Source organism: Lepidochelys kempii, chromosome 3 (genome assembly GCF_965140265.1).
Source record: "Lepidochelys kempii isolate rLepKem1 chromosome 3, rLepKem1.hap2, whole genome shotgun sequence".
In the NCBI taxonomy this organism is placed as follows: domain Eukaryota; kingdom Metazoa; phylum Chordata; order Testudines; family Cheloniidae; genus Lepidochelys; species Lepidochelys kempii.
This window is the reverse complement of record NC_133258.1, coordinates 68548869-68576424: the sequence shown is the minus strand read 5'-3', so window position 1 is coordinate 68576424 and position 27556 is coordinate 68548869. Positions and strand designations below refer to the sequence as shown.

The 27556-nt window shown below is 42.4% G+C and overlaps 1 protein-coding gene across 7 annotated transcripts in view; it reads right to left on the bottom strand.

Moving 5' to 3' along the window:
• Nucleotides 1–27556, bottom strand: part of PM20D2 (peptidase M20 domain containing 2) — a 66743-nt gene that overhangs the window by 22038 nt on the left and 17149 nt on the right. For 2 of the 7 annotated variants that reach the window (XM_073336711.1, XM_073336708.1), the window contains exons 5-7: nt 24901–25036; nt 20810–20917; nt 14223–14368 (exon numbers count right to left, since the gene is read on the bottom strand). In XM_073336711.1, coding sequence (XP_073192812.1) covers nt 14223–14368; nt 20810–20917; nt 24901–25036 — 390 coding nt within the window. Of the gene's footprint in view, nt 1–8479; nt 12003–13772; nt 14369–19194; nt 19305–20809; nt 20918–24864; nt 25037–27556 lie in introns of those variants that run through there. The other 5 variants (XM_073336706.1, XM_073336704.1, XM_073336709.1 and 2 more) reach the window with 5 other exon arrangements.

The window sequence follows — 27556 nt, the reverse complement described above, 5'->3', positions numbered from 1 at the left end:
TATTTCTAGGAAAACTCAAACTCATAATAAAATCTTTGCATATGTATGGCATTGTGTGTTTTCTCCCCAAAATTCTAACACTGTATCTCCATGAATTTATTAATATGCATAGTATCTCTTCTGCTCAAGGACCTAATCCTGAATGCCCTTAATTCCTATTGACACTAGTGGTTTGAAAGGGCATAGGACTTCAGAGCCAGGACTGTAATAAGAAGCCTGGACTGAAACTATAAGTGAGAAGATGTATTAAGCTTCCATCCAAGATTGTCTAGGTGTCTGATAGGGCGTCTGCCCCACACTGGCAGGGAAAGGGCTAATAGAGCCCTAAGGAAGCTTCACAGGAAGCAGCCAATTAGAGAGAGGCTGCAAGGAATGGCTAATCAGGGCCGATCAGGCCCATATAAAAAGAAACACAGGGCAGAGCAGGGTCAGTTACACCCTGGAGCTCAAGGAGGGCAGACTGGCTGCCTTGCAGGTGGATAGAAGGTAGCACCCTAGACAGAGCAGTGCTGGTCAGGAGGGATGGAGGGAGAGGGAGCTCAAGCTCCTTGCTGCCTGCTGGGACTGGCAGGCTGAGGCCCTGAGGTGAGGGTGTAGAAGGTGCTGGGGCCACCAGGAAAGTGACTGGACAGTTGACTGCAGTCACCATCGGGGAAGTAGCTAAACTCTAGAACTCAGATATCCTAAAGAGTTGCCAATGTGGTGAGTGGCACCCCATCAGAGTGTCCTAATCCTCATTCCCACTGTTTAGAAGAACATTTTACAATGTAATTCAGCCCAACTTCCTGATGATTTACCAGATGCTCAATATTGCAACAGGCTAAATATCCTCCTATTCATTGGTTTTAATGGGAGTCAAAGATGCTCAGTAATCTGAGACTAAGCACTAGGTTTCATCTAAAAATGTGCTGAGCACCTCACAAGATCAGGCCCTAGTAGAGATGGTTGCCATTTTCTTCTAACACTCAGTAAGGATACTAAAATAAGGAAAACTGTGTTTCCCTTAAGCTACATTGTTTACTTCACTGTAGAGCATCTGCCTAGATCCTTGGCTGACCTCCTGATACAGATTAAAAGAAAACTGGATGTTTGTGTATCTACATATTCATAGTGGTCTCACTACATCTGGGTTGAAATGCACTGGTGGGGTGTGTGGGAGAAGCTTTGACTGATACTTGCTCACTTGTAATTTTTGTGCTTGTTAACATTTCTGGATTAACAGCCAGGAGAAAGTGAAGGCTTCCACCTAGCTACATAATTAATAAAAATCTTGAAAGCGTGGCTGCCCTTATGTACAATGCCACAAACTGTCACTTTTTAGCAAGATGGGCACTGCAACTGCTTGCTAAATTATGACTCAGGTGGAACAGCAGGGATGAAGTAGCTAGAGGCAGCACCAGTCAGAGAAACAGGTAAAATAACTGGAAGCGAGGCTGAAAAGACATTGACTCCTCATTTCCCTTCTCCATCAAAAAAAATCACCCCACAACAATCCAAGTCCCAGCACACTTCCTCTGACACCTGCCTCATGTCTGAGAGTAATGGCTAAATCTGCACTGAGCAGATCTAAGATCTTGCTTAGGTCTGAGGAACTAGCAGACTTCAGGTCCCTAAGGCTCACTTTTCTCATACTCTCTCACATGGCAGCATTGAGTGCAAGGAGAAGTGAAGACCAAGCAAGGGTAGAACACAGACTGTACACCTGCCGTGAGGGCAGCCTGTAGCAGAGGTTCCACCATTTATCAGAATTAGACCTGTTGCAAGCAATACATAAAAGCAATTAATACATTGAATTTCAAGGCCAAGTAGGTTGTAGCTTAGTACACAGACTCATAGACTTTAAGGCCAGAAGGGACCATCAAGATCATCTAGTCTGACCTCCTCACATTGCAGGTCACAGAACTTTTCCACTTTCCAAAGGGCAGCAAATACAGAGTTAAGGGACTTAAAGCTAAGGTTTTTGTATTAACCAAGTAATTGGTTACTAGACATAGGGTCCCTGGGCTGGATCCTGGAGTACTGGGCAGGCCTGAGGTTCCCTACCACCCGCTGGGGAAGTGGTACAGTCGCAGTGGATCAGAAAACTGCCTGAGACTGTTTGTCCAGAGGAACATTGCTACCTGGAAGGGGCAAACTATAGTGACCTGGCCAGAAGGAAGACCACCGGCTCCTCCCCAGCACTGCTCATGCATCTATTTAGAGGTCTTGAGAGATCTGCAACTGTTTCACCATGCAGTTATCCCAGTCATCACAAACAACTGTTTACATTTCCAGTAATTGAATCCCCCATTACTATTACCTGTCTCTTCCTAATAATAGGGATCCTCTCTGCTAGAGGGGTATCCTCAGTGCGAGGTCTCTGAGGGCCATGAGCTGCTTGCACCAAATGCACACCTATGCTATCTGCACATAAGGCAGGTAATTGTACATGCTGCATTCAGTCCTACTCTGCTGCTGGATTTCTGCCGCCATTATTTTTACACTTGCAGGGTTTTGTTTGTTCTTTGGGTTTGTTTTTTTTTTGCGTGTGTGTGCGCGCAGAATTTATTAGCCTGAGTTCAAAGTATGGTTGTTAGGTGCATCTGGCTCTCATGCTCCATCTTGAAACTCCCTTGCAAAATTCCCATTTCCTACTCCTGTTCACTTGCTAGCTACTCTAGTTGCTTAGGAGCTGGCTTTTTAAACCCCTGTTCTCTGAGTTAGCCCTGTCTCTTTGTCAAAACATCTTAAAGGGATTAGGGATCACAGGATGGCAGACTAGTGCCTCAGTAGGGCGCTCTCAACCTTGCCTAGCAGGCCAGTAGGCTCAGGATACAGTCCCCAATACAGACCACACTATAAACTTCAATCAAGCAGGCACACAGCTAGCAAGCAATCATAAAGAGTCACAATCACTCCTCCTTCACCTGGAAAACCTGCTAGGTCGCTCCTGTTTTTTTCTCCACCCCCAGGGCATACCTGTGAACTCCAACTTTGGAAATATGTACAACATAAGGTGTGATCTTGAGAGAACTAGATACTTTCCTTTTTCCTATGTGAGGGACCATAAATCTGGGTTGTTTTGTCTTCGTGATATGCTCCCCAGCCTGCAAGGCTTGCTTCCAGAATACATATGCAAGGTCTAGAGTGAAAATTGTTTTGGTATTCAGCATGTTTGTACTTACCTACTCCCTACCTTCAGACATGAGGTAGGAATGCCACCCAATTTTGCATTGTGCCCAGTGGCAGCAGTGTTCCATGTCCTCATAAGGAATGTCTGGAGACCTGTTTTGTAAAAATCTTCCTAAGGGGATGATACCAGTGTCTGGTACCAGCAATCCTAGCGGATGGAGATAATTGGCTATGGCTGGCGACTCTTGGGAAACAACTGATGCAATGCAGTATTGGGTCTTTTCAAATCTTTACTACAGTAGTACAGATATGACTAGAACCATGCATATTTTGAACCCTGGGAAGAGCAGGTCTCTGCAATAGAGTGTTTGATGTTCAACAACTGGCAGCTATAAATACTTTCCAACAGGTCTCAAGTGATGAGTAGATCCGTTTCTCTGGACAAGACCCTGATTAGGATGAGGTCATGGAATGCATAGCTTGCAACCTGAGCTTTGCTGTGATGACTATCAGCTGTTAAAGACTCTGGCTTGAAAGGGTAAGTCAAAAGGAAGTCTTGTACAGGAATTGTTAGCTGTTACATATAAATGCTCACTTGTCTACTGTCATGGTGAGAATTTCATTGGTTTTGGAAGAAAAGGAATTGAAATCTTCTTTGGGAACCTCGCTTCTAGATTTTTTCTTTTGCTAAGGGAAACAGTCTCTTCGTGAATACCATTTCTGTGATTAGCAAGGATTGCTAAACTGGATTTGATAGTGAGGAAGGAGGCCTCTCTGCATTCTCAGATATTAATTTCTCTAAATGTTTCCTTAAAAAGCCTTTCATTTGTAAACCTGGATCTACAGGATATATGTTTGGTATGATTTATTGCTATAAATGGGTGTAGCAATGCCTTCGTGTAGCTATTGAGTTGAATCATTACTCCTGTCACACATCACATGAAGACACAGGAAAATTGTCAAGAAATAATATTTTATGTACAACTGCCAAAGGTTGATAAGATGGTGAACCCACAACTAACCGTAAGGATTGTATCCTTAGACAAGCCACTTGTTTGCCACCAACTAGGCTTTCCTTACTCAGTCAGGAATACTTGCCTTCTAAATTGCTACAGGCAAAGATTTGAAATTGCTGTGTAGTGTGTCCTTGCTCTTATGGCCTCTGGAATCTTTTGGAAGGATGTCTCCTTTAGAAAGTGTGACTGTTTCACGGGTGGTGCTATTACTGTACCAACCTATGGTTCCCAAAACACATGAAGTATCTTTGTTTATATATAAAATCTTAGTTTAACATCCACCGGTCTTATGAGGTCCTCAGAGGAAACTCTATAGTATATCGTTTGAGGGGGAAGATAATGATTCATGCAGGGTTGGGTGTTTATTTTTGTTTTTTGGGGCAGGCAGGGAGATGAATATGGTAGTTCCCTAGGCACTTTATATGGAGTGAGCTAACAAACTGTTTATTCTGAGGATTACTCAACCAAGGACAGGTAAGGGGACAAATATACTGTTTGTGGGAATGCCTGCCTGCTCCTCCAGGCTGTCTAGCAGCCATTTGAGTGCTTTAGGAGACCTAGTACCGTCTCCTGGGGCTTTTCTCAGCACACCAGGAGTATTTTGAACATGGGAAAGGATTTCTCACTTGTCATCCCATGATGGTGAAGCCGTGTGGGGAACAGAGTCCTCATGAGCCCCTATTCTGGGCAGAGGCCCAGATCTACAAAAGGATCTATATATTGTGATGCTGAGTGTTGCAATACCTAACTTTTAGGTGCCTAGAAAAATCACAACACCACCAATGTAAGCTACAAAACCTGAGTTTGGCACGGATATTTCAATACAATGAATAGGGAGAGGGGTACCTTAGAACACGATTCACAAAAGCCAAAACGCTAGGTGGAGAGCTGTCTAAGATAGTCATTGGGAGATACTGACGAGAGGGGTGGGTCCTCTAAGCCCCACCCTCTCTTGGATATAGATGCCTAAGTCTGGGTTGTCTATCCACTGTGGATAAATACTTAGAGTCACTGGAACAGAGAGAAAATGACTCTGGAGCCTGATGGTTCTGCACCCATCTGGAAGGTGGCATCCAGTCCAGTCCCCCTGCTCCAATGACTCAATTATTTATCCTCAGTGGAACAGCTTCATCAGGAGAGATTGAGAGAGCCCCACATCAGAATATCCCGTAGCTCAATAGTTAGGGCACTATCCTGAGAGGTGAGAGAATGGAGAGAAGTTGAGCCCTGTTGAGGTATCTGCAGGGCAGGCAGCTATGGATCACTGAAGAATGATGACCTGAAAGAGGGCCTAGAAGGCCAGAGCCAGTCCACAGGCCAAACATTTGATTTATCTGGATCATATCTAAAGATAAAGCATGACCCTAGTTCAAAAAAAAGCAAGAGATATAATAAAAACCTGTACTTAACATGGTGGTACAAAGCGCTGCTAGGCATACATTGCAAGTGCCTGCTTAAAACAGATGTGGTTTGTCCTTTTCTCTACCCCCCACACAAAATATTTGTTACAGAATGGAGGCGTATATCAGTTACCTTCCAAAACTCAGTCAGCAAATGCACAGTAGCACCTAGCCAAACAAGTATTCCAATGGACTTGACCAGTAGGAGAACAGTACAAGACTATTTTAATTACATTCATCTGCCACCTTTGTTTTTTATTCTGAGCTATTAAACTGAAAACAATAAGTACTCAAACCACTGTAGCCACTAAACACACGAATTTATTTTTATTTAAGAATTTAACATGTACTGAATACGCTGCACATCATTAAAAGCCTATTGCACAGTCAAAAACAATAGTGATAGCAGAACAGCAATGATTTACTAGAAAACACAAGTAAAGAGCCTATTTGATATACAATAAGCTTTGATGAAAGGATACTCTACCCTTCTAACCAGCTGAAGTATCTGTTTTGTAACATACAAAGGTTCTCTTCCTCAAAAACAGCTTCATGAAAGGAGGAATTCTCTTTAGGAGGTGTTTCATAGGCTACTTTGCTTTCTAGGCACATCTTTTGCTCAAGTTCTAGGATGGATATTTATCAGAGCACTGCAGCTTATTAGACATGAAGAGGTATAAATTCATCACAGGAGTTTTATATGGATCCTGCAACCTTAATATAAATATGCTGCACTTAGGTGTCACATTTATTCAACTTCAAGTAAATAATTACAGTCAGCTACTAATGCATTTTGAATAATTGAATATTTATGCCAAAGATACTCCAATATTTTTCAAACTGAGGGTACTTTGAATAAAGTGTAAACAGAGAATTGGGGGAAAAAGAGGAAGCAGTTATAGCAATAAAAAACTAGAAAAGAGACATCACATGAGATTTTCAAAAATGCCAATGTGATTCAAGAGCACAGGTAATTGAAAGTCAATTGGACTTGTGCTCCCAGGTCACTTAAGCCCAGATCCACAAAGGGTCTTAGGTGCTGTGACTCTGAGCATTGCAATGCCTCACTTTGAGGTGCCAAGAAAAGTCACAGAAACAACACTGCAATCCACAAAGCCGGAGTTAGATGCCAAAGCTCCTATTCAATGAATAGGGAGAGGCACCTTAGAATGTAACCCACAAGAGTCAGCAGGCTAGGTGGGGAGCCACTTTTGCTCGCCAATGCAAAATGCCAAGGAGAGGGTTGGGCGTTGACCCTGCCTATCTGTGAGTGATCCATGAAAAAGAACCCTTCTTTTGGAGTTAGATGGCTTAGGTGTCTAAGTCATTTCTTGTGGGAATGAGTTAGGCACCTGCCTCATTCCACACAAAAGTAACTGGAAGAGGAGGAGCCCACCTTATAACTTTTCACCTACTGCACTCAACTGGGATATGGGAAACCCACCTTCAGTTCCCCTCCACACATACTTAATGGGGAAAAGAGGATTTGAACTGTGGTTTCCCACTTCTCAGGAGCATACTCTAACCACTGAGTTATGGGATAGTCTGATTGGGGTGTAAAGGGCTCCCTCAGTCTGTCCTGTTGAAGCTGTTCCACTATGTATTATAGAGTGATTGGACCAGGATGGCTGGACCCTGGGTCTAACCCCCAGGCTAGAGTCACTCATTGAGCCAGCCAGAGTGTATTTAAATATTTATCCACAGTGGCACACTCATTGGGGCGGCAAGAGAATTAACTCTGTAGCTTAGGGCACCCACCTGGCGGGTAAAATTTTCTAAAAATTTAGGCATTGGTCTATAATTAACCTTCACATTGTATAACTGAACACAATTATCCTTGCCCCACACACCCCAAACAGGGAACAAACAAACAGAGGTGTAGAAAAGCAGTATGAGGAGGGGGAAGGAGAAATATTCCTCACCCACCCCACTTCTAAAGGAACTGCCAGGAGAGGGGAAAGAAAAGAAGATATTGTACTGGAGTTAGAGCCACAAAAATCACATACTGAAATGGCCTTGTAAGGTTTGCAATGTTATGTTAAACAAACATCATCCTATACTAATGCTATATCATAATGCAAAATGCCAGGAAGCATCAAAACATAATATTGCAATGTTGGGGCTCAGATGTAAAGTTCTGAGAATAACTTCTGCAGATGGCTTAGAAGTAAGTGTTATTGCTACATTTGTGCATTAGCATCATGTCAGGATAAAGTGTGCACAGATTAATAATCAGGCCTACACTTAACTTGCCCTGAAGTCCATTCATTCTTTCAAAATTGGTTTATTATTGCTGCAGAAAATAGGATGCACACAAGTAGGAAATGAACATCATAATCTGTGTGAACTAAATGCCGAAAGAAAACTGGTTCTGTACAGATCATACAAAATTAGAAAAATGAGGTCAAGTTACAGGTTCAAGTAGAGTCGACAGGTCTGCAGAACAAAAAAAGGCTTAAAACTGCAAAGGGTACCAGCGGTTGTTTGAACCCAACCCACTGTAGAGAAGGTAGAACAAATAAATCCCTGTAAGAACTAGAAGTTTAATTCTGTGCTTCAGTTGGTGGAGAGCAGAGGGGAGAAACAATCACGCTGTCTTTGCAACTCATTGTTTAATGTAGGTGGTTTTGAATCCAATGTTAGTGAAATGTGTCAAACACTTGAAACAAAAGGTCCCCCACTTACCCACAAAATAGGGCAGCAGACATATGAATTACATATACCTCAATTGTTGTATGCAGTGTTGTTGTAGCTGTGTTGGTCCCAGGACCTTAGAGAGACCAGGTAGATGAGGTAATACCTTTTACGGTACTGACTTCTATTGATGAGAGAGACAAGCTTTCGAGCATACCAAGCGCTCTCCCAGACTTGAAGAAGAGCTCTGTGTAAGCTCAAAAGCTTGTCTCTGAGCTCTTCAAATCTGGGAGAGCGCTTGGTATGCTCGAAAGCTTGTCTCTCTCACCAACAGAAGTCGGTACAGTAAAAGGTATTACTTCCACCCACACTCTCTCTCATACCTCAGTGACAACTTACAACTATTTCTAAAAGAGATACCACCAAAAACAAACAAAAAACAACCCATGAAGGCCAATAAAGCATGAAGATTTTTCCTCCTTTATACTCTACTTTGGTATCTTAATTTGATTATTCTAAAGTAACTGAACAGATTTATAAGTGGTTATATGAGTCAGTGTATTATTGTTGGGGGGAAAAAAAAGCAAACATCATTCTGGGATGTAAAGGGAGTGTTGCAAGAAAGACAAGTAGTAATTCTTTCACTCTATTCCCCGCTAAGCGCTCAACTGGAGTGTTGTTTCCAGTTCTGGGCACCACACTTCAGGAAGGATGTGGACAAACTGGAGAAAGTCCAGAGGAGAGCAACACAAAAATGGTTAAAGGTCTAGAAAACAAGACCTATGAAGGAAGATTGAAAAAATTGGGTTTCTTTAGTCTGAAGAAGCCTGAGGGAGAACATAAAAGTTGAAGTACATAAATTACAAGAAGGGTGAAAAAATGTTCTCATTAACCTCTAACAATAGGACAAGAAGCAATGGGCTTAAATTGCAGCAAGGGAGGTTAAGGATTGACATTAGGAAGTTTTTCCTAACTGTCAGGATAGTTAAGCACTGGAACAAATTGCTTAAAGAGGGTGTAGAATCTCTATCATTGGTGGTTTTTAAGAACAGGTTAGACAAACACCTGTCAGGAATGGTCTAGTTATTATATAGACTTGCTTTCAGTGCAGGGGATTGCACCAGATGACCTCTCAAGGTCCCTTCCAGTTCTATACTTCTAGGACTCAGGGAGCTCAGTACAGCCTTCCAGAGAAAACTGAAGTTACATAAGCTAGGAGTGAAACCTGTACCCCAAGATTAAAAATCAAATATTTTGAATACTACGGTCACTATCCAATTCCAGCAAATGAAGCAGATGTCAACAGGTGCATGTTTGATGAAGATGTTAATGAATGGAAATATCTGCAATTTTAGCATTTGACTGACTTTTGTATAGCATGTTGACTATGATTATTCTACAGCATTAACTACATCCACTTTGGGACACAAGTGTTGATGTGAGACAGCCAGAGAGAATAAAAAAATATTTTAAGAATTCAAAGTAAAAGAGGCTTCACAAATTATTCAGCCCGACAGCTATCTGTTTGGGAAAGAAAGGAACCATATTGTCAGAGGGCCTGCACAAGCAGGTTGGCTTTTATGTATCACAGCAGCGTTCCAGATAATTAGGTAAAGATTAAAGTCTATTTATTTTGCCCTTCCTCAACTTTGAGAAGGGCCAAAACACCAAACAAGGCTGTCAACATCAACCAGTAGCATAGCTACATCCACCCTTTCTCTTTACACAGTTGCCTTAATGGGCTAATCTGATGAGATGCTCCCATTAACATGGGTTAGTAGCAGCACCTGGATCCCAGATGCATGCCTTTGGGCCAAAACCTGTAAAATGAATCCTAGAGGAAGAGGGAAAAGGAAGCAACACTGCCAAAGCTTTCTAAGGAACTCAGCTGACCTGTCACATACATATCTCAAAGATCAACAGATCCTTTATTGAAACTTCTGAGATAAAGTTTCCGTTCTTTGCAGTCCTAGCTGCAAAGGACAGAAAAAAAGTCTACCACAGAATGACACTAACTTCCATAGCTCTTCTAGAAAAGAAGTTGGGGAATACAGAGGTCTTTGAAGATGGGACATTCATGTAACATAATGAAGAAAATTTGCATCAGGATATTCCTATCTGAGAAAAATCAAAATCTATGTAGTGCATTGGAGGAAAAAAATCATACAAGACAAACATTAGATAGCTGACACAGGAGGGGAGTAGGAAAAAAAAAAAACCATGAAGAAAAGCTCAATACTATAAACAAAGATTCTACACCAGAGAAAAACCATACAAATGCACTGAAAGTAAAAACAAAAACTTTTCACAAACTAACTTTAGAAGCCACAGGACCATATAAAATACAGGAAAAATTGTACTACTCATCTCTGGGCTGATGCATCAATACTGAAAAGAAACCCTATTAGGGAACTTTTGGACAAAATTTAACAAAGACCGATGCAAAAGAAAACACAGTAGCATACTACATGCCAGCTAGCTTTGATATTTAGTTCTCTATCATGGACATACTTAGCTTAGTGTCCGGTTCTGAACTGACTTTGGATCAGTCTGTTCCTCTCACAAAAGTTTGTATGATGTATGTAAGAATAGCCACAGAGGATAGGTAGTCAATGACCACTGTGAACCACAAAACCCCGTAGGTGCCTAAACTTGCTCAGCATCTAAGTTTTTGTAGTGAAAATTCCCTGGTGCCTATGTTTCTGCATCTGGGCATGCACACTGCTGCTTCACTGAGGCATCCTGATGTCTAATATCCCATCTAAGCCATATAGTTACCCATGAACCAGAAGTGAGATAGGCATTGGGCACCTAAGTTGTATATGGGACCCAATCCAGTAGATGTGCTCAGAGGCCATTTAACTTCACACAAAACAGCTGGGAGGGTAGGGGAAAGAAAAGGCATCCACCTCCCTTATCTTTAGCCAAGTGGTTAGGGTACTCAGCCAGGATGTGGGAGACTACCCCAGTTGAAGTCCCCACTGCCTGAGGAGCAGGGATTTAAACAAGGATCTGTTCCCACTCAGGTGAGCACTCTAACCCCTGGGCTATAGTCATTGTAAATCTCTGCTCCAATTAATATTTAATTAAAGCAAAACAGCATCACCCAGTGAGACTGAGGGAGACCTAGATCAGAATTTTTCCATATCCCAGTAATATTCCTACTTTGCACTTGGTTAGAAAACAGCACTTGTGCTGCTAAAACACCACTTCAAAGAGGATAATTGGGTGCTTTGGAGGAATACACATAGCTCTACTTCATTTACTATTTTCTGTGGGTTTCTCTTAGAATTTTTATACTTGAGAAAAACTCAGTTAAAGTAAATGCAATAAACCTGCTTTTCAGTCTTAAATTTCATGAGTGTGCTAATATCAAAACAGTTTGTATCTGAACATGAAATTCCTCCCTTAGTCATCTTCCACTCTTTTTTGATCCTGAATTTAAAGCATTAATTTAATAAACCCTCATCTCACAGCATTCCCTTTTAATAAAAGTTTATTAATAAAATTTAATAAATTTAATAAAAGTGTCAGGACAGGCTTCTGACTTCAAAGGTTTGGGCACACAGAGCTAGGATACTCCACATGCTTTACACTGTAGCATTTTTAATTTTTTCCTCTCTAATCAGGAGAGAAGCAGTGAGAAGGAGACAGGGATTTGTTTGAATCATGTCTCTGCACACATGCAGAAAACTGTGTAAGGTAACTCACCTAGAAGGGGCCAGAAACATCCAGAAGAAGGGTGTGATGGTCAGCTGGCATTCTCATTAGGTTTTTCTTCCCCCCACACTGAAGTTTTATCAGAAGTCTCCACTACAGGAATAGTTTTCCATGTAGACATCTGAGCCAAGATTCAAGGGGCAAGATATTATAAATCTAGGACTTCCTTGAACCTTTTTCCTTTCCAGTTGATCAGCACAAGACCACAAGATAAATCTGCTGTCACGGCTGCCTCCCCAATACTTTAAACAATTTTGATCCAGGAGAGTGGTTTCAGTTTTATCCATTAAGGAAACCTCCAGTTAGAGCATATGGTCCCATCAGGGTGCATTTTATGAACCAAGTGGGAGAGCAGCATTGTCATCTCTAAAGGCTACAGACAATATAGACATTTATGTTTAACTGTTAACTGGTTTGGGCTGGGATTCTCTCCATCTGAACAAAGGGAATGCTGTGAGATGAGGGTTTGTACATCCTTATCTGACACAGTGGGGCTTACGGATTCTTGAAGAACTTCAGGGAAACCACTATTTTTATCTGCTGATCCAAAACCTGTAAAATCTTGGATACCAGCAAGATCTTAATTGGCTATAAGATGAAGAATCAGTCTTCTATTAATCCAAGGACAAATACTGTTAGCTAAAAGGATCCATGGACTATTGATGACCGTGACTGAAGTGTTAGTAGTTATCCAAAGATACTACAATATTTTTTTTATAAAGCTCTGAAGAAATCCAGGGCCTACTATTGTATAGTGTAGCCTAAAATGTAATTTCTGAAAGATCAAAGGGAAAAGAATGCATGTACTCTAGACTAGAGAATGTAAATATTATACTGAAGTTTTGCATTATAATGTGTAAGATCAGCAGAGGTACTGAAGTTGCTCTAGGAAGAAAACGTGGTAGATTTATTAAGTAACTTTTAAACAAGATGATTATGAAAATGTTCATTTGCTATGCAATTGTATGGGACTTAGCTTCCAGTTGGCTTTAAACGGTATCAAACACTTACATGCAGCATTTTGAATACAAAAGTTCTGTGATTTAATTTTGTATAATGTTTTCCAGAAAGTCCTGAACAGACAATCACTGTTCTATGATTTACCAGAGAAACTAAGTACATGGGGAATATAAAAGAGTAAGTCCATTGTCCAACATTAGGAAAAAAAAATTCTCAAAGTCAGACATGTAATAATTAGTCTTTCAGATACATTCCATTTTGCACAGCTGTTCTCTTTGCTTCGTTACATTAGTGTTGAATTCTAGTCTTTCAATGACACGTGACTGGAAACTGACAGGAAGGAGAGCTGGGGAGACTAGTTCTGTATGACAGCACCAGGGTGAAGACTTAAAATAAATAATTTTTTTTTAAAAAATAAACTTGATGCTGGGTTTGAGAAAACGGCAGATGGTTTTAAACCAACTTAAGCAAAATCTTGTGTGGACACTTATTTTGGTTTGGCTTAAACAGATTATTAAACTTAAGTTAAACCAAAATACAAGGAGTGTTTATGAAACCTTTTGTACTAGTCTAACTGAATTGGCTTTAAAAAAAATTTGACACCTTTAAACAGGTGCAGCTTTCTCCTGCAGACAAGTCCTAAGTTGAACTCCTATGAGCAAGCCCTGATTTTTGGAAGCATGCAGTTCCAATTAGTTCCGTGGGAGATGCTAGGAGCATAGCACCACTGAAAAATAAGGCTACCAATTTAGGCATCTACATAAGTATTTAGAATTTTATTTTAGGCACCCTATTTTGGTGCAAGTGTACAGATTTACCCTCTGGTATGTTACTTTCCCCTGAAAGTTTGTACTTTGGCTAGGGGATGGGATTGTTATACATCTTGTACAGATTTTAACATATGGCTCCTCCAGTCCTTCCCCACAAAAGGTTTACCATGACAGGTCAATGTATTTAGGATATTTTAATAGGTGAGTTTTTCTATATGGTTCTGCCATCTTACCCCCAAATGTGGATGTTGTAGCTGTAGACTGAACTACTGTGCAAAAGCATTCAACCAATTGTCTGTCACTATGGATCAACCACCCAGACTCAAAAAGCATGCATCATTTTATAGCATGCAAAATTACAAACTACGTAGTTATTTTTAAAGAGGAAATATTTTTGAAAGTAATGAGATCATTTGGTTTCCCTACATCCCTCTTAAAAAAAAACAGCAAAAAAAAAAATCAACCTTCCTCCCGCTGAGAAATCTGTCCTGCCTCCTTTAGGATTCAAGTAGAACATTTATTCCATTAACATGAAAGTATTTAGGCTTTAGTTTTGTTTAACGTGTTGCACACACTGCCCCGGTGCCAGATTCTTTGCCTTGTTCCCTTACATTTAAGTGGCCTTCCTCTTTTAGTGTCATTTGTCTGAAGTCTTCTCTGACTTTTTCCAACAGGTCTGCCTTGAAGATAACATCTAGTGCAGTCATTGCCAAAGCTTTTGCTGCACGCAGAGTGTAGAACTGTGCTTCTTGAGACCCTGTGGTAAAACCAAAACACCACTTCAGGTTAAAAATTTAGCCACCAAAAATCTGTATAACAGCAAGGCATTCATAGAATCATAGAATATCAGGGTTGGAAGGGACCCCAGAAGGTCATCTAGTCCAACCCCCTGCTCAAAGCAGGACCAATTCCCAGTTAAATCATCCCAGCCAGGGCTTTGTCAAGCCTGACCTTAAAAACCTCTAAGGAAGGAGATTCTACCACCTCCCTAGGTAACGCATTCCAGTGTTTCACCACCCTCTTAGTGAAAAAGTTTTTCCTAATATCCAATCTAAACCTCCCCCACTGCAACTTGAGACCATTACTCCTCGTTCTGTCATCTGCTACCATTGAGAACAGTCTAGAGCCATCCTCTTTGGAACCCCCTTTCAGGTAGTTGAAAGCAGCTATCAAATCCCCCCTCATTCTTCTCTTCTGCAGGCTAAACAATCCCAGCTCCCTCAGCCTCTCCTCATAACTCATGTGTTCCAGTCCCCTAATCATTTTTGTTGCCCTTCGCTGGACTCTCTCCAATTTATCCACATCCTTCTTGAAGTGTGGGACCCAAAACTGGACACAGTACTCCAGATGAGGCCTCACCAATGTCGAATAGAGGGGAACGATCACGTCCCTCGATCTGCTCGCTATGCCCCTACTTATACATCCCAAAATGCCATTGGCCTTCTTGGCAACAAGGGCACACTGCTGACTCATATCCAGCTTCTCGTCCACTGTCACCCCTAGGTCCTTTTCCGCAGAACTGCTGCCTAGCCATTCGGTCCCTAGTCTGTAGCTGTGCATTGGGTTCTTCCGTCCTAAGTGCAGGACCCTGCACTTATCCTTATTGAACCTCATCAGATTTCTTTTGGCCCAATCCTCCAATTTGTCTAGGTCCTTCTGTATCCTATCCCTCCCCTCCAGCGTATCTACCACTCCTCCCAGTTTAGTATCATCCGCATTCAAATATATTAATATTATTGGAAATAGAACAACCTTAAAAAAGTCAAGGTCTTAGCAAAATCTAACTAAAACTAGTATTCCTTGTTTTACAGAAAGTCCTATTTGTAGAAAAGTACAAACGTAAAATGCCTGGAAATGAACAATTGAGAGATCCCGTCTATTTCCCACTGCCATATAATCCTGTCAGTACGTGTATTTTTTTTTTAAAACCTGTAACAGGAAGCTAGGCAGAAGGGATTGGAGAGGGTTTATGATAAGCTCCACAATAAAGCAGAGAGCAAAACAGCTTTAAAAATAAATGCCCAAACACTTCATTAAAGGAGCTGAAGCTGCCCAGTGGGGCCTCCGACCCTTCTAGAATGTGGGGTGACAACTTTAAACCTGAAAAGCAGAAAATAGACGTTTACAGTACATGCCACTACTGCAATGCATCCTTAACTCCGCTGTCCTCAAGTGACATCCCAACACACACACACACACACTCACTGTATCCAGAATGGGTTGAAACCAGAACACATGACAACTGTAGGACATTTTGGCTAAGGCAAAAAACTCAGTTTTAGCTTGGGTGACAAACGTTACCACTCCTTCACCCTTGCCCAGAGGGCTCCTTCTGACACACTGCCTTCACTAAGCCCTAGAGTCACATATGCCAGAACCCCCCATGTTGACAATCCCCACGATAAAACCACTGGGGGTCACTGCTACTAGCGCAGCCTAGAAAACTCAGAACTAAATGAGGCTCAGTCGATCCCTCAAGGTACACAGGCACTATTCTACATATCACAGTGACAGCTGTGCCAACCTGCTCCAGCTAATCCCTCCACCGTTCAGTACAGCTACATCTAACAGTAAATGCAGTAGAGTGCTCTGCCCCACATTCCCAGCCCTGCGCATCCAGCTGCACACATCACCAGCTCCACCCTCCTCTCTGCCACTCCGTTTTTATAAAAAGCTTTGAAGGGTCCATGCTGGAATGCATACAGATAAATGATGCAATTGAATCTTAACTCTGCCTTAACTGTTTTGGCATTTTATTTCCTTGTTTCCTGCCTATCTTGGCCTCTGGACCCTTTTGTCACTTGCAAGGTGGTTTGTAGGGTCACTGGTGGTAGAAAGTCTGTGGAAGAGCTTTTGGCTTATATGATTGTTTGCGGTGATTCCCCTTCAGAGCCGGAATATAGGTGCCCAGGGAAGAAAAGGTTGACCTGGAGTGTGTGGGTTTTTTTGTTTTTTTTTAAAAAGTGTAAAGACTCATCTGTTTTCTCATTGAAGAGATTGGTTTCAAAGGACAAGTCCTCTATGCTATTCTGAACCTCCCTTGGGAATCCTGAAAAGTGGAGCCATGACTCCCACAGCATTACTATTGCAGTTATAGATTTTGAGGAGGTATCAGCTGCATCCACTGCAGAATGAGAGGTTTCAGACACACGTCTACCTTCCTCAACAAAGGGCTGGGGAATTGAGCCCTCTCCTGAGGAGTTTCATCTTTGAAATCTAGTAACTGAACAGTTCATAAAAATCATTTCGCTAACAGGGCCTGGTAGTTAGAAATCTTGAATAGGAGGCTGGTGGATGTCAATACCTTCTTCCCCAGAAGGTTAAGATGTTTAGCTCCCTTATTGGAAGGAGTAGCCCTGGGGTGTTGCTGCCTTTATCTTTCCATAACTGCTTGTACTACTAGAGAGTTTGGGGTCAGGGTGAGTGAACAAGATTTCTGCTCATTTCGCAGACACAGTCGTGCTTCTTAGCCATTTTAGGAATAGAGGTACATGTTGCAGGTGCATGCCATACCACTCCAACTGGTTCCAGAATGACCTCATTTGCTGGGAGTGCTACCCAATTGGGTCTGGTGAGCTGCTGAATGCTCAAGAGCTTGGGCTGAGTATCCTGAACTTCCTTAACAGAATTTGAAGCTCTGCTGCCACTCTTGCAATAGTTCTTGTTATTGCCTATGGTCACTGGAGGGGGCTGAAGATGGGGCAATTGCCTCATCCGGTGAGGAAGATAATATACTTGGGGGTACCGCACGGTGGATCTAATTCATAGTCTTCCTCTTCCACGTATCCTGCAGAGCTGGCTGCTGTCCTCCAAAAGAAAGGGACAGTGTGAGTCTCTGGTAGAGCACATGGATGTGGGGTACTGTGCATAAGGGTCCCAGAGTTCCCAATAGGGCCAATCTGAAGGGTCAAAGGTTGGTGGGGGGTGCACCCTAGGGCACTGGGTACGCACATTCTCTTGGAAGCCCTGTCTGTGCTAACCTCCCTAAGTTGAGGAGTTGACTGTTAGTCTTAGGCATCTGATTCAGCCAACAAGACAACCAGATCTAGCCCCAGTGGTTTACTCCCACTGATACTGGGAGTAAATTCCAGCTTGTGGATGAAATAGGGGAGTGATGTCTTCAGGTGTTGACCTGAACCTCGTCTTCTGGGATAAATATGTAATTCATAAGGACCAGGCTTGAAAGTAGAGGAGATTGGAGGACCAGGAAGATTAAGATATCCTTTGTGGTAGCATATGTCACAGTTCTTCCTGGAGTACAAGGTGTCCCGGTTGTCATTCTGCCAGATCCAGTGCCATTACAGATACGGTGTGTCTTTTTGGGACTGCCTGGGTACTGCTGAGTAGAGAGTCCTGTCTGGAGCTCTTCATTGGTATTGGCAGTTGATGGTCCTTCGACTTAGAGGTTGCAGTCGGCACTGGTACTGGCTTTGCTCTGGTGCGCTTTCCCTTCATGGTTGGAAGGCCTAGGCCAACTTAAATTCTTGGGACCTGCAAACAAAGATTCACCCAACTTGAAGTAAAAAAAAAAAAAAAAGAAAGAAAAAATCCCTTCTCCTGGATACTGGATTAGAGGGGGACCTGTTTATATACCTGTGAGAAGCCTGAAATAATGTGTCTTTAAGCCAGGCTGTCATAAATATAAAGGGAAGGGTAAGTCCCTTGAAAATCCCTCCTGGCCGGAGGAAAAATCCTCTCACCTGTAAAGGGTTAAGAAGCTAAAGCCTGACCAAAATGACCAATGAGGAGACAAGATACTTTCAAAAGCTGGGAGGAGGGAGAGAAACAAAGGGTCTGTGTCTGTGTGATGCTTTTGCTGGGGATAGACCAGGAATGGAGTCTTAGAACTTTAGTAAGTAATCTAGCTTGGTATGTGTTAGATTAGGATTTCTTTAAATGGCTGAGAAAAGAACTGTGCTGAATAGAATGACTATTCCTGTCTGTGTGTCTTTTTTGTAACTTAAGGTTTTGCCTAGAGGGATTCTCTATGTTTTGAATCTAATTACCCTGTAAGGTATCTACCATCCTGATTTTACAGAGGTGATTTCTTTCCTTCTATTAAAAGTCTTCTTGTAAGGAAACTGAATGCTTTTTCATTGTTCTCAGATCCAAGGGTTTGGGTCTGTGGTCACCTATGCAAATTGGTGAGGATTTTTACCAAACCTTTCCCAGCAAGGGTTGGGAGGATTTTTGGGGGGGAAAGACGTGTCCAAACTATGATTCCCAGTAAACACAGTTGGAGTTTGGTGGTGGCAGTGGAGATCCAGGGACAAAGGATAAAATTAATTTGTACCTTGGGGAAGTTTTAACCTAAGCTGGTGAAACTAAGCTTAGGAGGTTTTCATGCAGGTCCCCACATCTGTACCCTAGAGTTCAGAGTGGGGGAAGAACCTTGACACAGGCTTTGCTTGAGAGCTCACGCTCAGAGGGGCACTGCTTGAGGTCTCCAGATGATGTAGAGGAGGCAGACTCCCTGGCCTGGATCTGACTGGGGTCTCATGGTTCCCTCCCCCTCCATGAGGTATTTCCTCGGTCTGAATGCTATTCTCTCCTCAGGGTGGGGCTGGGCAACAGATACTGTACTTGGCAGAGATATGAGCCTCTCTCCAAGGCAGAAAAGGCAGCACTGAATGGGACATAGCAGGGGCAGGAGACAGTTTTCAAATCCCAGAATTCCTGGCAGAGTCCTATTCCTGAAAGGGGAGACAAAATAAGGTCACTGGGGTGAGTAAAATAAGCTACACTAACTATACAAAAAAAATCACTAACTATATTCACAGAGATGAAGACAAACTTGATGCAAAGATACCTTTGGACACTGGAGGATTTTGACTCAGGCCATGCAGCAGGAAGAAGAAACTGAGAGGCAGTTGGTCCGCACTTCCCCTTACATTCTTGGTGCAGAGCAAGAGGAGAACTAGGGCAAAGATGCGGACCAACGGATACTGTTTGCAAGATTTTCCTGGTCTCGGGAGCACGCATGCCCACGTGTGGAATACACATAGGGACCAGCATTTGAAGAAGTTTAAGTTACGGTTTGACAAATGACTGGAATGGCTAGGGTGGCAATGCTGCTAACATACAGTGAGTCAGAACCAGAGCATCTAGCCTGGTTTCAAAAACCCAGCCAGCAACAGAAAAGATTAAGACATTTTAAGCTAGGGCAAAAATTTCTTAAGCATCATGCGCTAACCCTCTCAAAAATACTGAAAAGCATCTCAGGGAGCCCAAACAAAAAGGAGATTTTTAGACTAAGCCGTATCAGAGAAACTTCAATTTAAAGAGTTTTCAAAAAAGTTAACCTTGGGTATTTTTTCAGACCATCTTAACTTAAAAATTCCTTTCCTGATTTTCAACTAAGCTTCCCAGAAAATTAAGATGCAACATGTACAATTTCAGGAAGATCAGATTTCTTTCTGAATAACTGTGTGCACAAACTTGAAAGAGAGTCAGGCTTCTAACAGGAAGCTAGCTTCAACCTTAAATATGGGACACCTACCACCACTCAGTTTTCAATTTGGAAAATATGAAAAGTATTCTCCAGCCAATTTTAGTTTCTATGGCTGTTTCAGCCTTTAAAAGTTACAATTTTGATTGAGGAACAACTGTTTAGCTCTTTGATCCCATCTGATTTTTTTAAGAGCATACAGTCAATTTTTGAAATACTTACTGAATAAATACCATTGCTATCTATGTACTTATTATGTGATCACTGTAATACCTGAGCACCTAGAACTTTACAGGCTTACCATAGCAGGATTCAAAACCAGTGCCCAACTTGACAAGCACTTAATCTTCTGCATCTCCAGCTCTTCCAAGTGTTTGTATTTTGGTGGATTACTGTTGGTTAATTTATAGTAAATACTAACTGATCAAAACCAATGTTTTATATAGACCCTCTTATCAGTTACTTAAATCTGTGTACATTAGTTTCAAACAATTTCTAGCAAGCTAGTTAATAGTTGTTCAATTTCTATCCTATAACGCAACATTTACTACTTATTTGCTTATAAAGGCAACCTTTTATAGGAGAGAAAGTAAAATAGGATGACATTCTTCAAAACCGTATGAGGCATATTTAAGGACTAGTACTTTACTGAATGTCGCTTTAATCAAAGTGTTAGTGGATATTCTTCTATATTTAAAGTTTCAAAGAACACCTATAAATTAGAGCCCTGTTCACTTCAAAAACAATTACCTGAAGCTGCAGTGTATGGCTCAGTATGATTCAATGCATCTGAGCCAATGTAGAAATAGGGATGAATTCCAGGAACCACATATGTAACATTCCCAAAGTCAGTGGAACCTACGAAGAGACAATGAAGCTTGCTCAGTGAACAAGTATTATAATGTACATCTTTTAAGACAATTAAAAAAAATCTGGGATACACACCTGAACTGTAGTAAAACAGTACAGTATCACTGTCTAGATCATCATATCTGGTCATGTTACTAACAAAGCAGAGTCAATACTAGCTTGATTTTGCACTTCTATTTAACAGAAGTGCACATGGAACAAGTTAACACAGATCAGTAAGTGCAAAGATTTAGAGAGATCTGTTCCTCCTTGGGGTTAGTGGCAGGATTTGAGATGACTGGAGATATACGAGCATTCTAGAACCACTCTGCCCAAGGCTCTGTGCCCACAATTAGGCACTTGCAGAGATCTGCTAGTTGCTGAGCTTTGGAAGCCTTCTAGAAAACAGTAGCACCAAGTTGGTGCCATCCCTCAAGTGTGAATATACTAACGCAACATTCTTGAAGAACTTGATACCACAGTAAGCAGCAATTTCTTTGGTGTGGCTTCTATCTATTCTCATTTGTGGGAGTCTAAGCTAACTGTACAACTCAAAGTAAGGCTGAGGAATTCTAGTGAAACAAGGATTACAGAAGAGCCCTCGGAAAGTAAGGTCAGATTAATGTTTTGTAGATTAATGTTTTGTAAAGATGCCACATAGCAGTCCTGTAGATTTTTACAATGGGAACATTAGACACATGCCAGCAGTGAGGTCTCACCGCTCGACACAAGAGTTCCAACATCTTGAGGTAAGCATAGTATCTCAATACACAGCATAAGCGATTTAGACAGGTGCTGATTGGAAATGGGATTCCCTTCATACTGATCTTATGAAGTGTTTCCTACTTGCTGAATGACATGTCCTATCCATATATGGAGTCTAGTTTTCCCACTGGTGAGAATGAGGTTTTGGGAAGAATTTGCAAAAAAGAGGAATTCTTATTAGAACTCACTGCTCACTCTTATCACTGTGACTGGAATTAGAAAATTTGTCTTTTATGACAGATTAAATAAAGGGTTCTCTCAAACTCAAAAAATACCTCTATCAAGCACCGACAGATCCATGTCTTTGACCGGAAGGAAGGCATTACTAGTTCCTTCAGTCAATTCACCACTAAGTCTTAAAGACTACAACTTTCCTTTGTAAGGAGATAGATTCTCAAGTCTCTTTTGGGCAATCTTCATCTCATACATTGAGAACAGAAAGCATAAGGCTTTACGTGGAGCAAGTAGTCCACAATAGACAAAAGGGAAGCAGAACAGAAACATTGTTATCTCTTGCTCACACAATGAGCCTTTCCCATTTTAGTAGTGTGTGCTGAATAAACCCCAGTTTTGGCATAGCACATATCAGATGCATTTAAGGTCCAGTGGCACAGACTGTCAGACCATCTTCTTAGTCAACAATTCAGAGACCTGGGGAGACAAAATGGAGGCTCCAGGAGTTCTATGTGCTAGTATTGCCTAGCTCAAATCAGATTGAGAATTTGAGCCGGTTTTATTTTTCTGATCATTAAAAGAATATATGGAATTGTCAGACATCCTAGTACTTTTTGCCCCAGCACATCAGAAGTGATCCATAAGAGATTTCCTATGCATATCTCCTTTGGAGCAGAACTATAGGCATCTTTCTTGCTGCTGCTGACAAAGAGGTAAATGGTAATCCATCTTCTGAAGATCATTTCACTACTGACTTAGAAAGAAATCTGTGAGGAGCCTACGGTAGTCAGATGTTGAGACACCATCAACTCAAACCATGTGGTCAGACAACTTTTGCAAAGACTGGGTAATATTAGATTTTTCCCTTCTTTTCACCATCTTATGTTCCTCAATAGAAGAATACTATTTCTATCAGAAGTCTTCTGATCACTGTGCATCCAAGCAACAGGCCTCTGCCACCAACTAATCAGATTGCTGTCACACAAGTGGCTTGACCTTTCTAGTTGCTGCCTTGGTAGTCAAATTTGATTCAGGAAACATTAACTTTGGCTTGTGGTAGTCTCCATTGTGGAAATGCAGCCTTTGTGGCCACAGTGCTGTGCCAACTTCAACAGAGAAGTGCACCAAGAGGTCCAACTACTAAAGGGGCAGAAGTGGGCCTTGAAGCGGATACTGAAACTTTGGTCAGATTATTGAGCATATAATGGAACCCAGTGTGAGAGAGGCAGATGATAACTAACATGAATGGAGGAGGGAAAATCCAAAGATTTCAAGAAGCTTCACTATGGAGTCCTAGCTTTTAACAGGGATATTTTTGAGAACTGCTGGCTGCCTCGCAACCTGCCTTGGTCTCTTATGTTGAGGCTCTGCTTCATTCTGACAAGTCGAAGTATGCCATCATCTCAAGTGTTGGGGCCTCTTGCACACGAAGCTGTTGGTCTTGAAGGAATAAAAAAGATCTTGTAGTGAAGCTACACCACAAGGTGTAAGGGGAATCAGGTAATGGCACTGAAAGTCATAATGCACCAAGTCAAAGTCAGATCAGGTTCACACTTAGGGGTTTCTCCTTCACTCGAGGCTAGTTCTGTGCCAGATAAGCAGAGTATTGGAGTTTGCAATTTGAGGTACTTGAGTAATTCTTCAAAATGCTTAACCTTCTAGGGCAACACCTGCAAGCAGATTTGCATGTTTGACTTCTCTGATGTACAGACATTGCAGAAGCAACTGAGCAGCCTTCCTTCTCTGTCCATTGTGAGACCAGATATCCTAAAACAGTGTTTCCCAAACTTGGGAAGCTGCTTGTTCAGGGAAAGCCCCTGGCAGGCCAAGCCAGTTTGTTTACCTGTCGTGTCTGCAGGTTTGTCCGATTGCGGCTCCCACTGGCTGTGGCTCGCCACTGCAGGCCAGTGATGGCTGTGGGAAGAGGCAAGGGCCAAGGGATGTACTGGCCGCCGCTCCCTGCAGTCCCCATTGGTCTGCGGCAGTGAACCATGGCCAGTGGGAGCCGCGATCGGCCGAACCTGTGGATGTGGCAGGTAAACAAACCAGCCCAGCCCACCGGAGGCTTTCCCTGAACAAGTGGCATCCCAAGTTTGGGAAACTCTGTCCTAAAAGAATATATCAAATCCACATTGAACCTTTAAGTCATTAAGCCTCTTACCTTAAAAGAAGCAGAGACTTTATAAATAGTGACAAACACTCGATACACAAAATAAAGGCCAGGCCATAGAAAAACTTGAGTTTCAAGGTCTCCAGAGGCCAGTTCCCTAGTCAGAATTCCTGGGTTTCTCCCATTTCCCACCATGACCACAAAAGAGAAACACAAAAAGTTGTGAAGGACCCACCAATCTGAATGAAGGCCAAGAGGAACACAGTAAAAGTTATCCAAAGCCATTAATGCCGGATGGGATGAAGAAAAGCTAGAGCAAGAGCAGCTATAGAGGGGCAGCTTTTGCAGGGGAGCTCCTTTGCTGACCATGGTCAAAACTGGAAGATTCTGAAGGCAACTGTTAAGATCAGGAGGGAAGCGTGAATACCACTAGTGGGGAATTCATGCTCTTTCTTGCTACCATTGCCCTTATGGACCAAAAAAATTTAACAGCTTTGGGCATTCCATCTGTTTTGTGATGGAGAGTCAAGACTCAGCAGGGAGACTCTCCCCAGCATTTCCTCATTAAATTCGACACATTTTGGGCGTCAGTGATAGAAATGTTTTTTGGGAATTTTGGTCTCATTTAGAATTTTTAGAAAAAAAGCACTACTTTGCCTTTCATCTTTAGAACTTAGAGTTTCACCTACACAAACAAATTTGCAGTAATCAACATGAAAGTATGGGTTAATATAGTTGAAGAGTGTGATTTACTCATTTGACTTCCTTACTGAACTAAGTTATCTTAACTTAATTTCCCCTCTTCCCCACATTTCCATTTGGAATATAGGCAGTTAATAAGAAATCCTGATCAAGTTCTGACATTTTAAGTCAGCTAATACTCAAAGCAACCTTTAGGAGATCTCACCTCAAAAATGAGATAAAAACCAAGTTCCATGGTTACCTGATGGACCATTCAAAAAAGACTCATCTGAAAGGAATTTCATTCCAAGCTCCTTTCCATTCTCTATGTAAGTTTTCTCCAGGCTCTTGTTCTGAAGCACATTGTAGTAGTCATGCCTTCCACCTTTGATTTCCACCTCACCAAGAAAAGAGAATGGTTACATTTCCATACCAATACAAGGCTAAGTTTAACCAAAAATGTCATGTTTTTAAACAAATCAAAACTTCATTTACTTCTTATATCCTACGGATATTGAGAGCAAAGTTTAAGAGCGTCATTTTCTTTTCAAAAGGAGTGAGCCTTTGACGGTCAGCATTTAGTCAATTACTGCTTGGACCAAAAACGAAGTTTGGGGAGTTCTGACAGTTTCACACTAGGAAGCCAAGTTCCAGGAGCAAGAATCCTGGTGGAAAGCATCTTTAGAAAACAGAAGTTATCAAGACCTGGTCTATGCTACATTAGCTCAACATAAGTCGCCTTACGTTGTCCTATTTCTGTATGTGTCTATGCTCAAATTGGTCTTCAGCCAAAATAAGCACCCCATTACAACAGTAAAACCACCATGCTCCCCACCTCAAAAAGTGATACTACTGAGGTTGACACAGCACGAGTGTAGACACTGATTGAGCTGTGTCGACCCTGACAATGCCCCATTCCCTGCATCCATGACCTTTGTGGTCATAATGGTCAATTCCATTGCCCAAGGGTCACAGAGATTGGAAACTACACACTTCCTCAAAAATACCCCAGTTATTTTTGAAATGCCTCCTCCTAATTGGCCAGCATGGTGAGCACACCTAGCAGTTCCTTTGTTGGGCAGCTGCACACAACTGATCATGTTGGCTCCATGCAATAGACGCGCTCTTGTCTGCTCCAGACAAGAGATATTGGATCTCCTGGGCCTGTGGAAAGAGAAGAGACTGTGCAAGCACAGCTACAAAACAAACGTACAAAGGTGAACATCTAAGAAAAGACTGCATAGGGGATGCAGACAAAGGGGTATGACAGGGATCAGCAGCAGGAAGTGAAGAAACTGTGCCAGGCAAACCACAGGATCAGAGAGGACAACAATTGATCTGGTGCTGAGTTGTAGACCTGCTGGTTTTACCATGAGCTGTATGCCATCTCCGACAGATCCCACAAGCACTCCGCAGACCACCATGGATACCTTGAAGAAGCCCAACAGAGTGTCACGAGCCAGATGAAGGGGAAGGGACCTTAGATAAACATACATTTTTCCCTACATTTAAATTTAAAGATGGCACCCAGCCCAACCCAAAGTCAATACCTATGTCTTGTTAGTTATTCTTTTACTAATACAAGGAGAGACAGTGATACAACAAACAGAGGTACAGTAACTCCTCACTTAACGTTGTAGTTATGTTCCTGAAAAATGCGACTTTAAGCGAAACGATGTTAAGCGAATCCAATTTCCCCATAAGAATTAATGTAAAGGGGGGGGTAGGTTCCAGGGAATTTTTTTTTTTGCCAGACAAAAGGCATTATCTACATTTTAAACAAGCAATTTAATACTACAATCATCATTGCTGAGCATGAAGCTTGGTTGAGGTGCTCCTCTTGCTGAACTTTCTGAACTCTAAAAAACACATCTAGAGACTGTTTTGCTCTTTTTTCCTTGGTAAATTTCTTTATAGCAAGTTATTAGATGACCAATTCCCCTAATCACTTTGGAGCTGTGTTCCCTGTCAGGATCGTCACCACTCAGGATTTTCAAGCCAGCTTCAATCATTTGTTGGGAGGTGCCCCTGCCTTACCCTACACAGGCACAGCCCACTGGCACTAGAGATGGGGCAGGCAAGGAGGCTGAAGGTTCTGTAGGCTAGGAGAAGCACATTGCGCAGCAGCAGCAGCTTCCCTTACTCTGAAAGCACCACAGGGGGGAAGGGGGGCTCAACCCTCAGCCTGCGCACTCCCCTCTTCCCCCCCAAGCTCCCACCCTTGACCCGCCTCTTCTTCCCCTCCCCTCCACCTTCTCCCCCTTTACTTCGCACCCTGCGTCCGCTCCTCCCTTCTGAACACCGCAAGCCAGCGGATTGCTGCGGGCACGAGGCAGGGGGAGGTGTGCAGAGTCCTTCCTCCTGCCTGGGGCAATCAGCTGGCTTGCGGCGTTTAGGAGGCACAAGGACTTGGTGCGCAGGCTCCCCTGCCCTCCCCCCACCTCCTGCCCGGGGCAATCAGCTGGTTTGCGGTGTTCAGGAGGTAAGGGAAGCCTGCACGCCGAGTCCTCGCTCCTCCCCCCCTCCCTCAAATGCCGCAAGCCAGCTGATTGCTCCAGGCAGGGGAAGGCACTGATCCGCAGGATCTGCCAGCGGGCAGGAGGCGCTGTGGGGGCGGGAGGGGGGGGGGCGTAGGGAGGCTGCCAGCTTTGGAGAAAGCAGGCAGCCAAACAATGTAATAGTGGAGCATTGCACAACTTTAAATAAGCATGTTCCCTAACTGATCAGCAACGTAACAACGTTAACTGGGACGACTAAGTGAGGAGTTACTGTATAGCTGGTATCTGCTTTTCATTCCCTTGTATGCAGAGAGTCCATACAGAGCAGTTTGATTATGTACATAAGGACTGTCCCTTGTATCTTCCTGAGATATCTGGATTAAAATTTTCATGAACATACGCCACAATCCTCACCCAAAG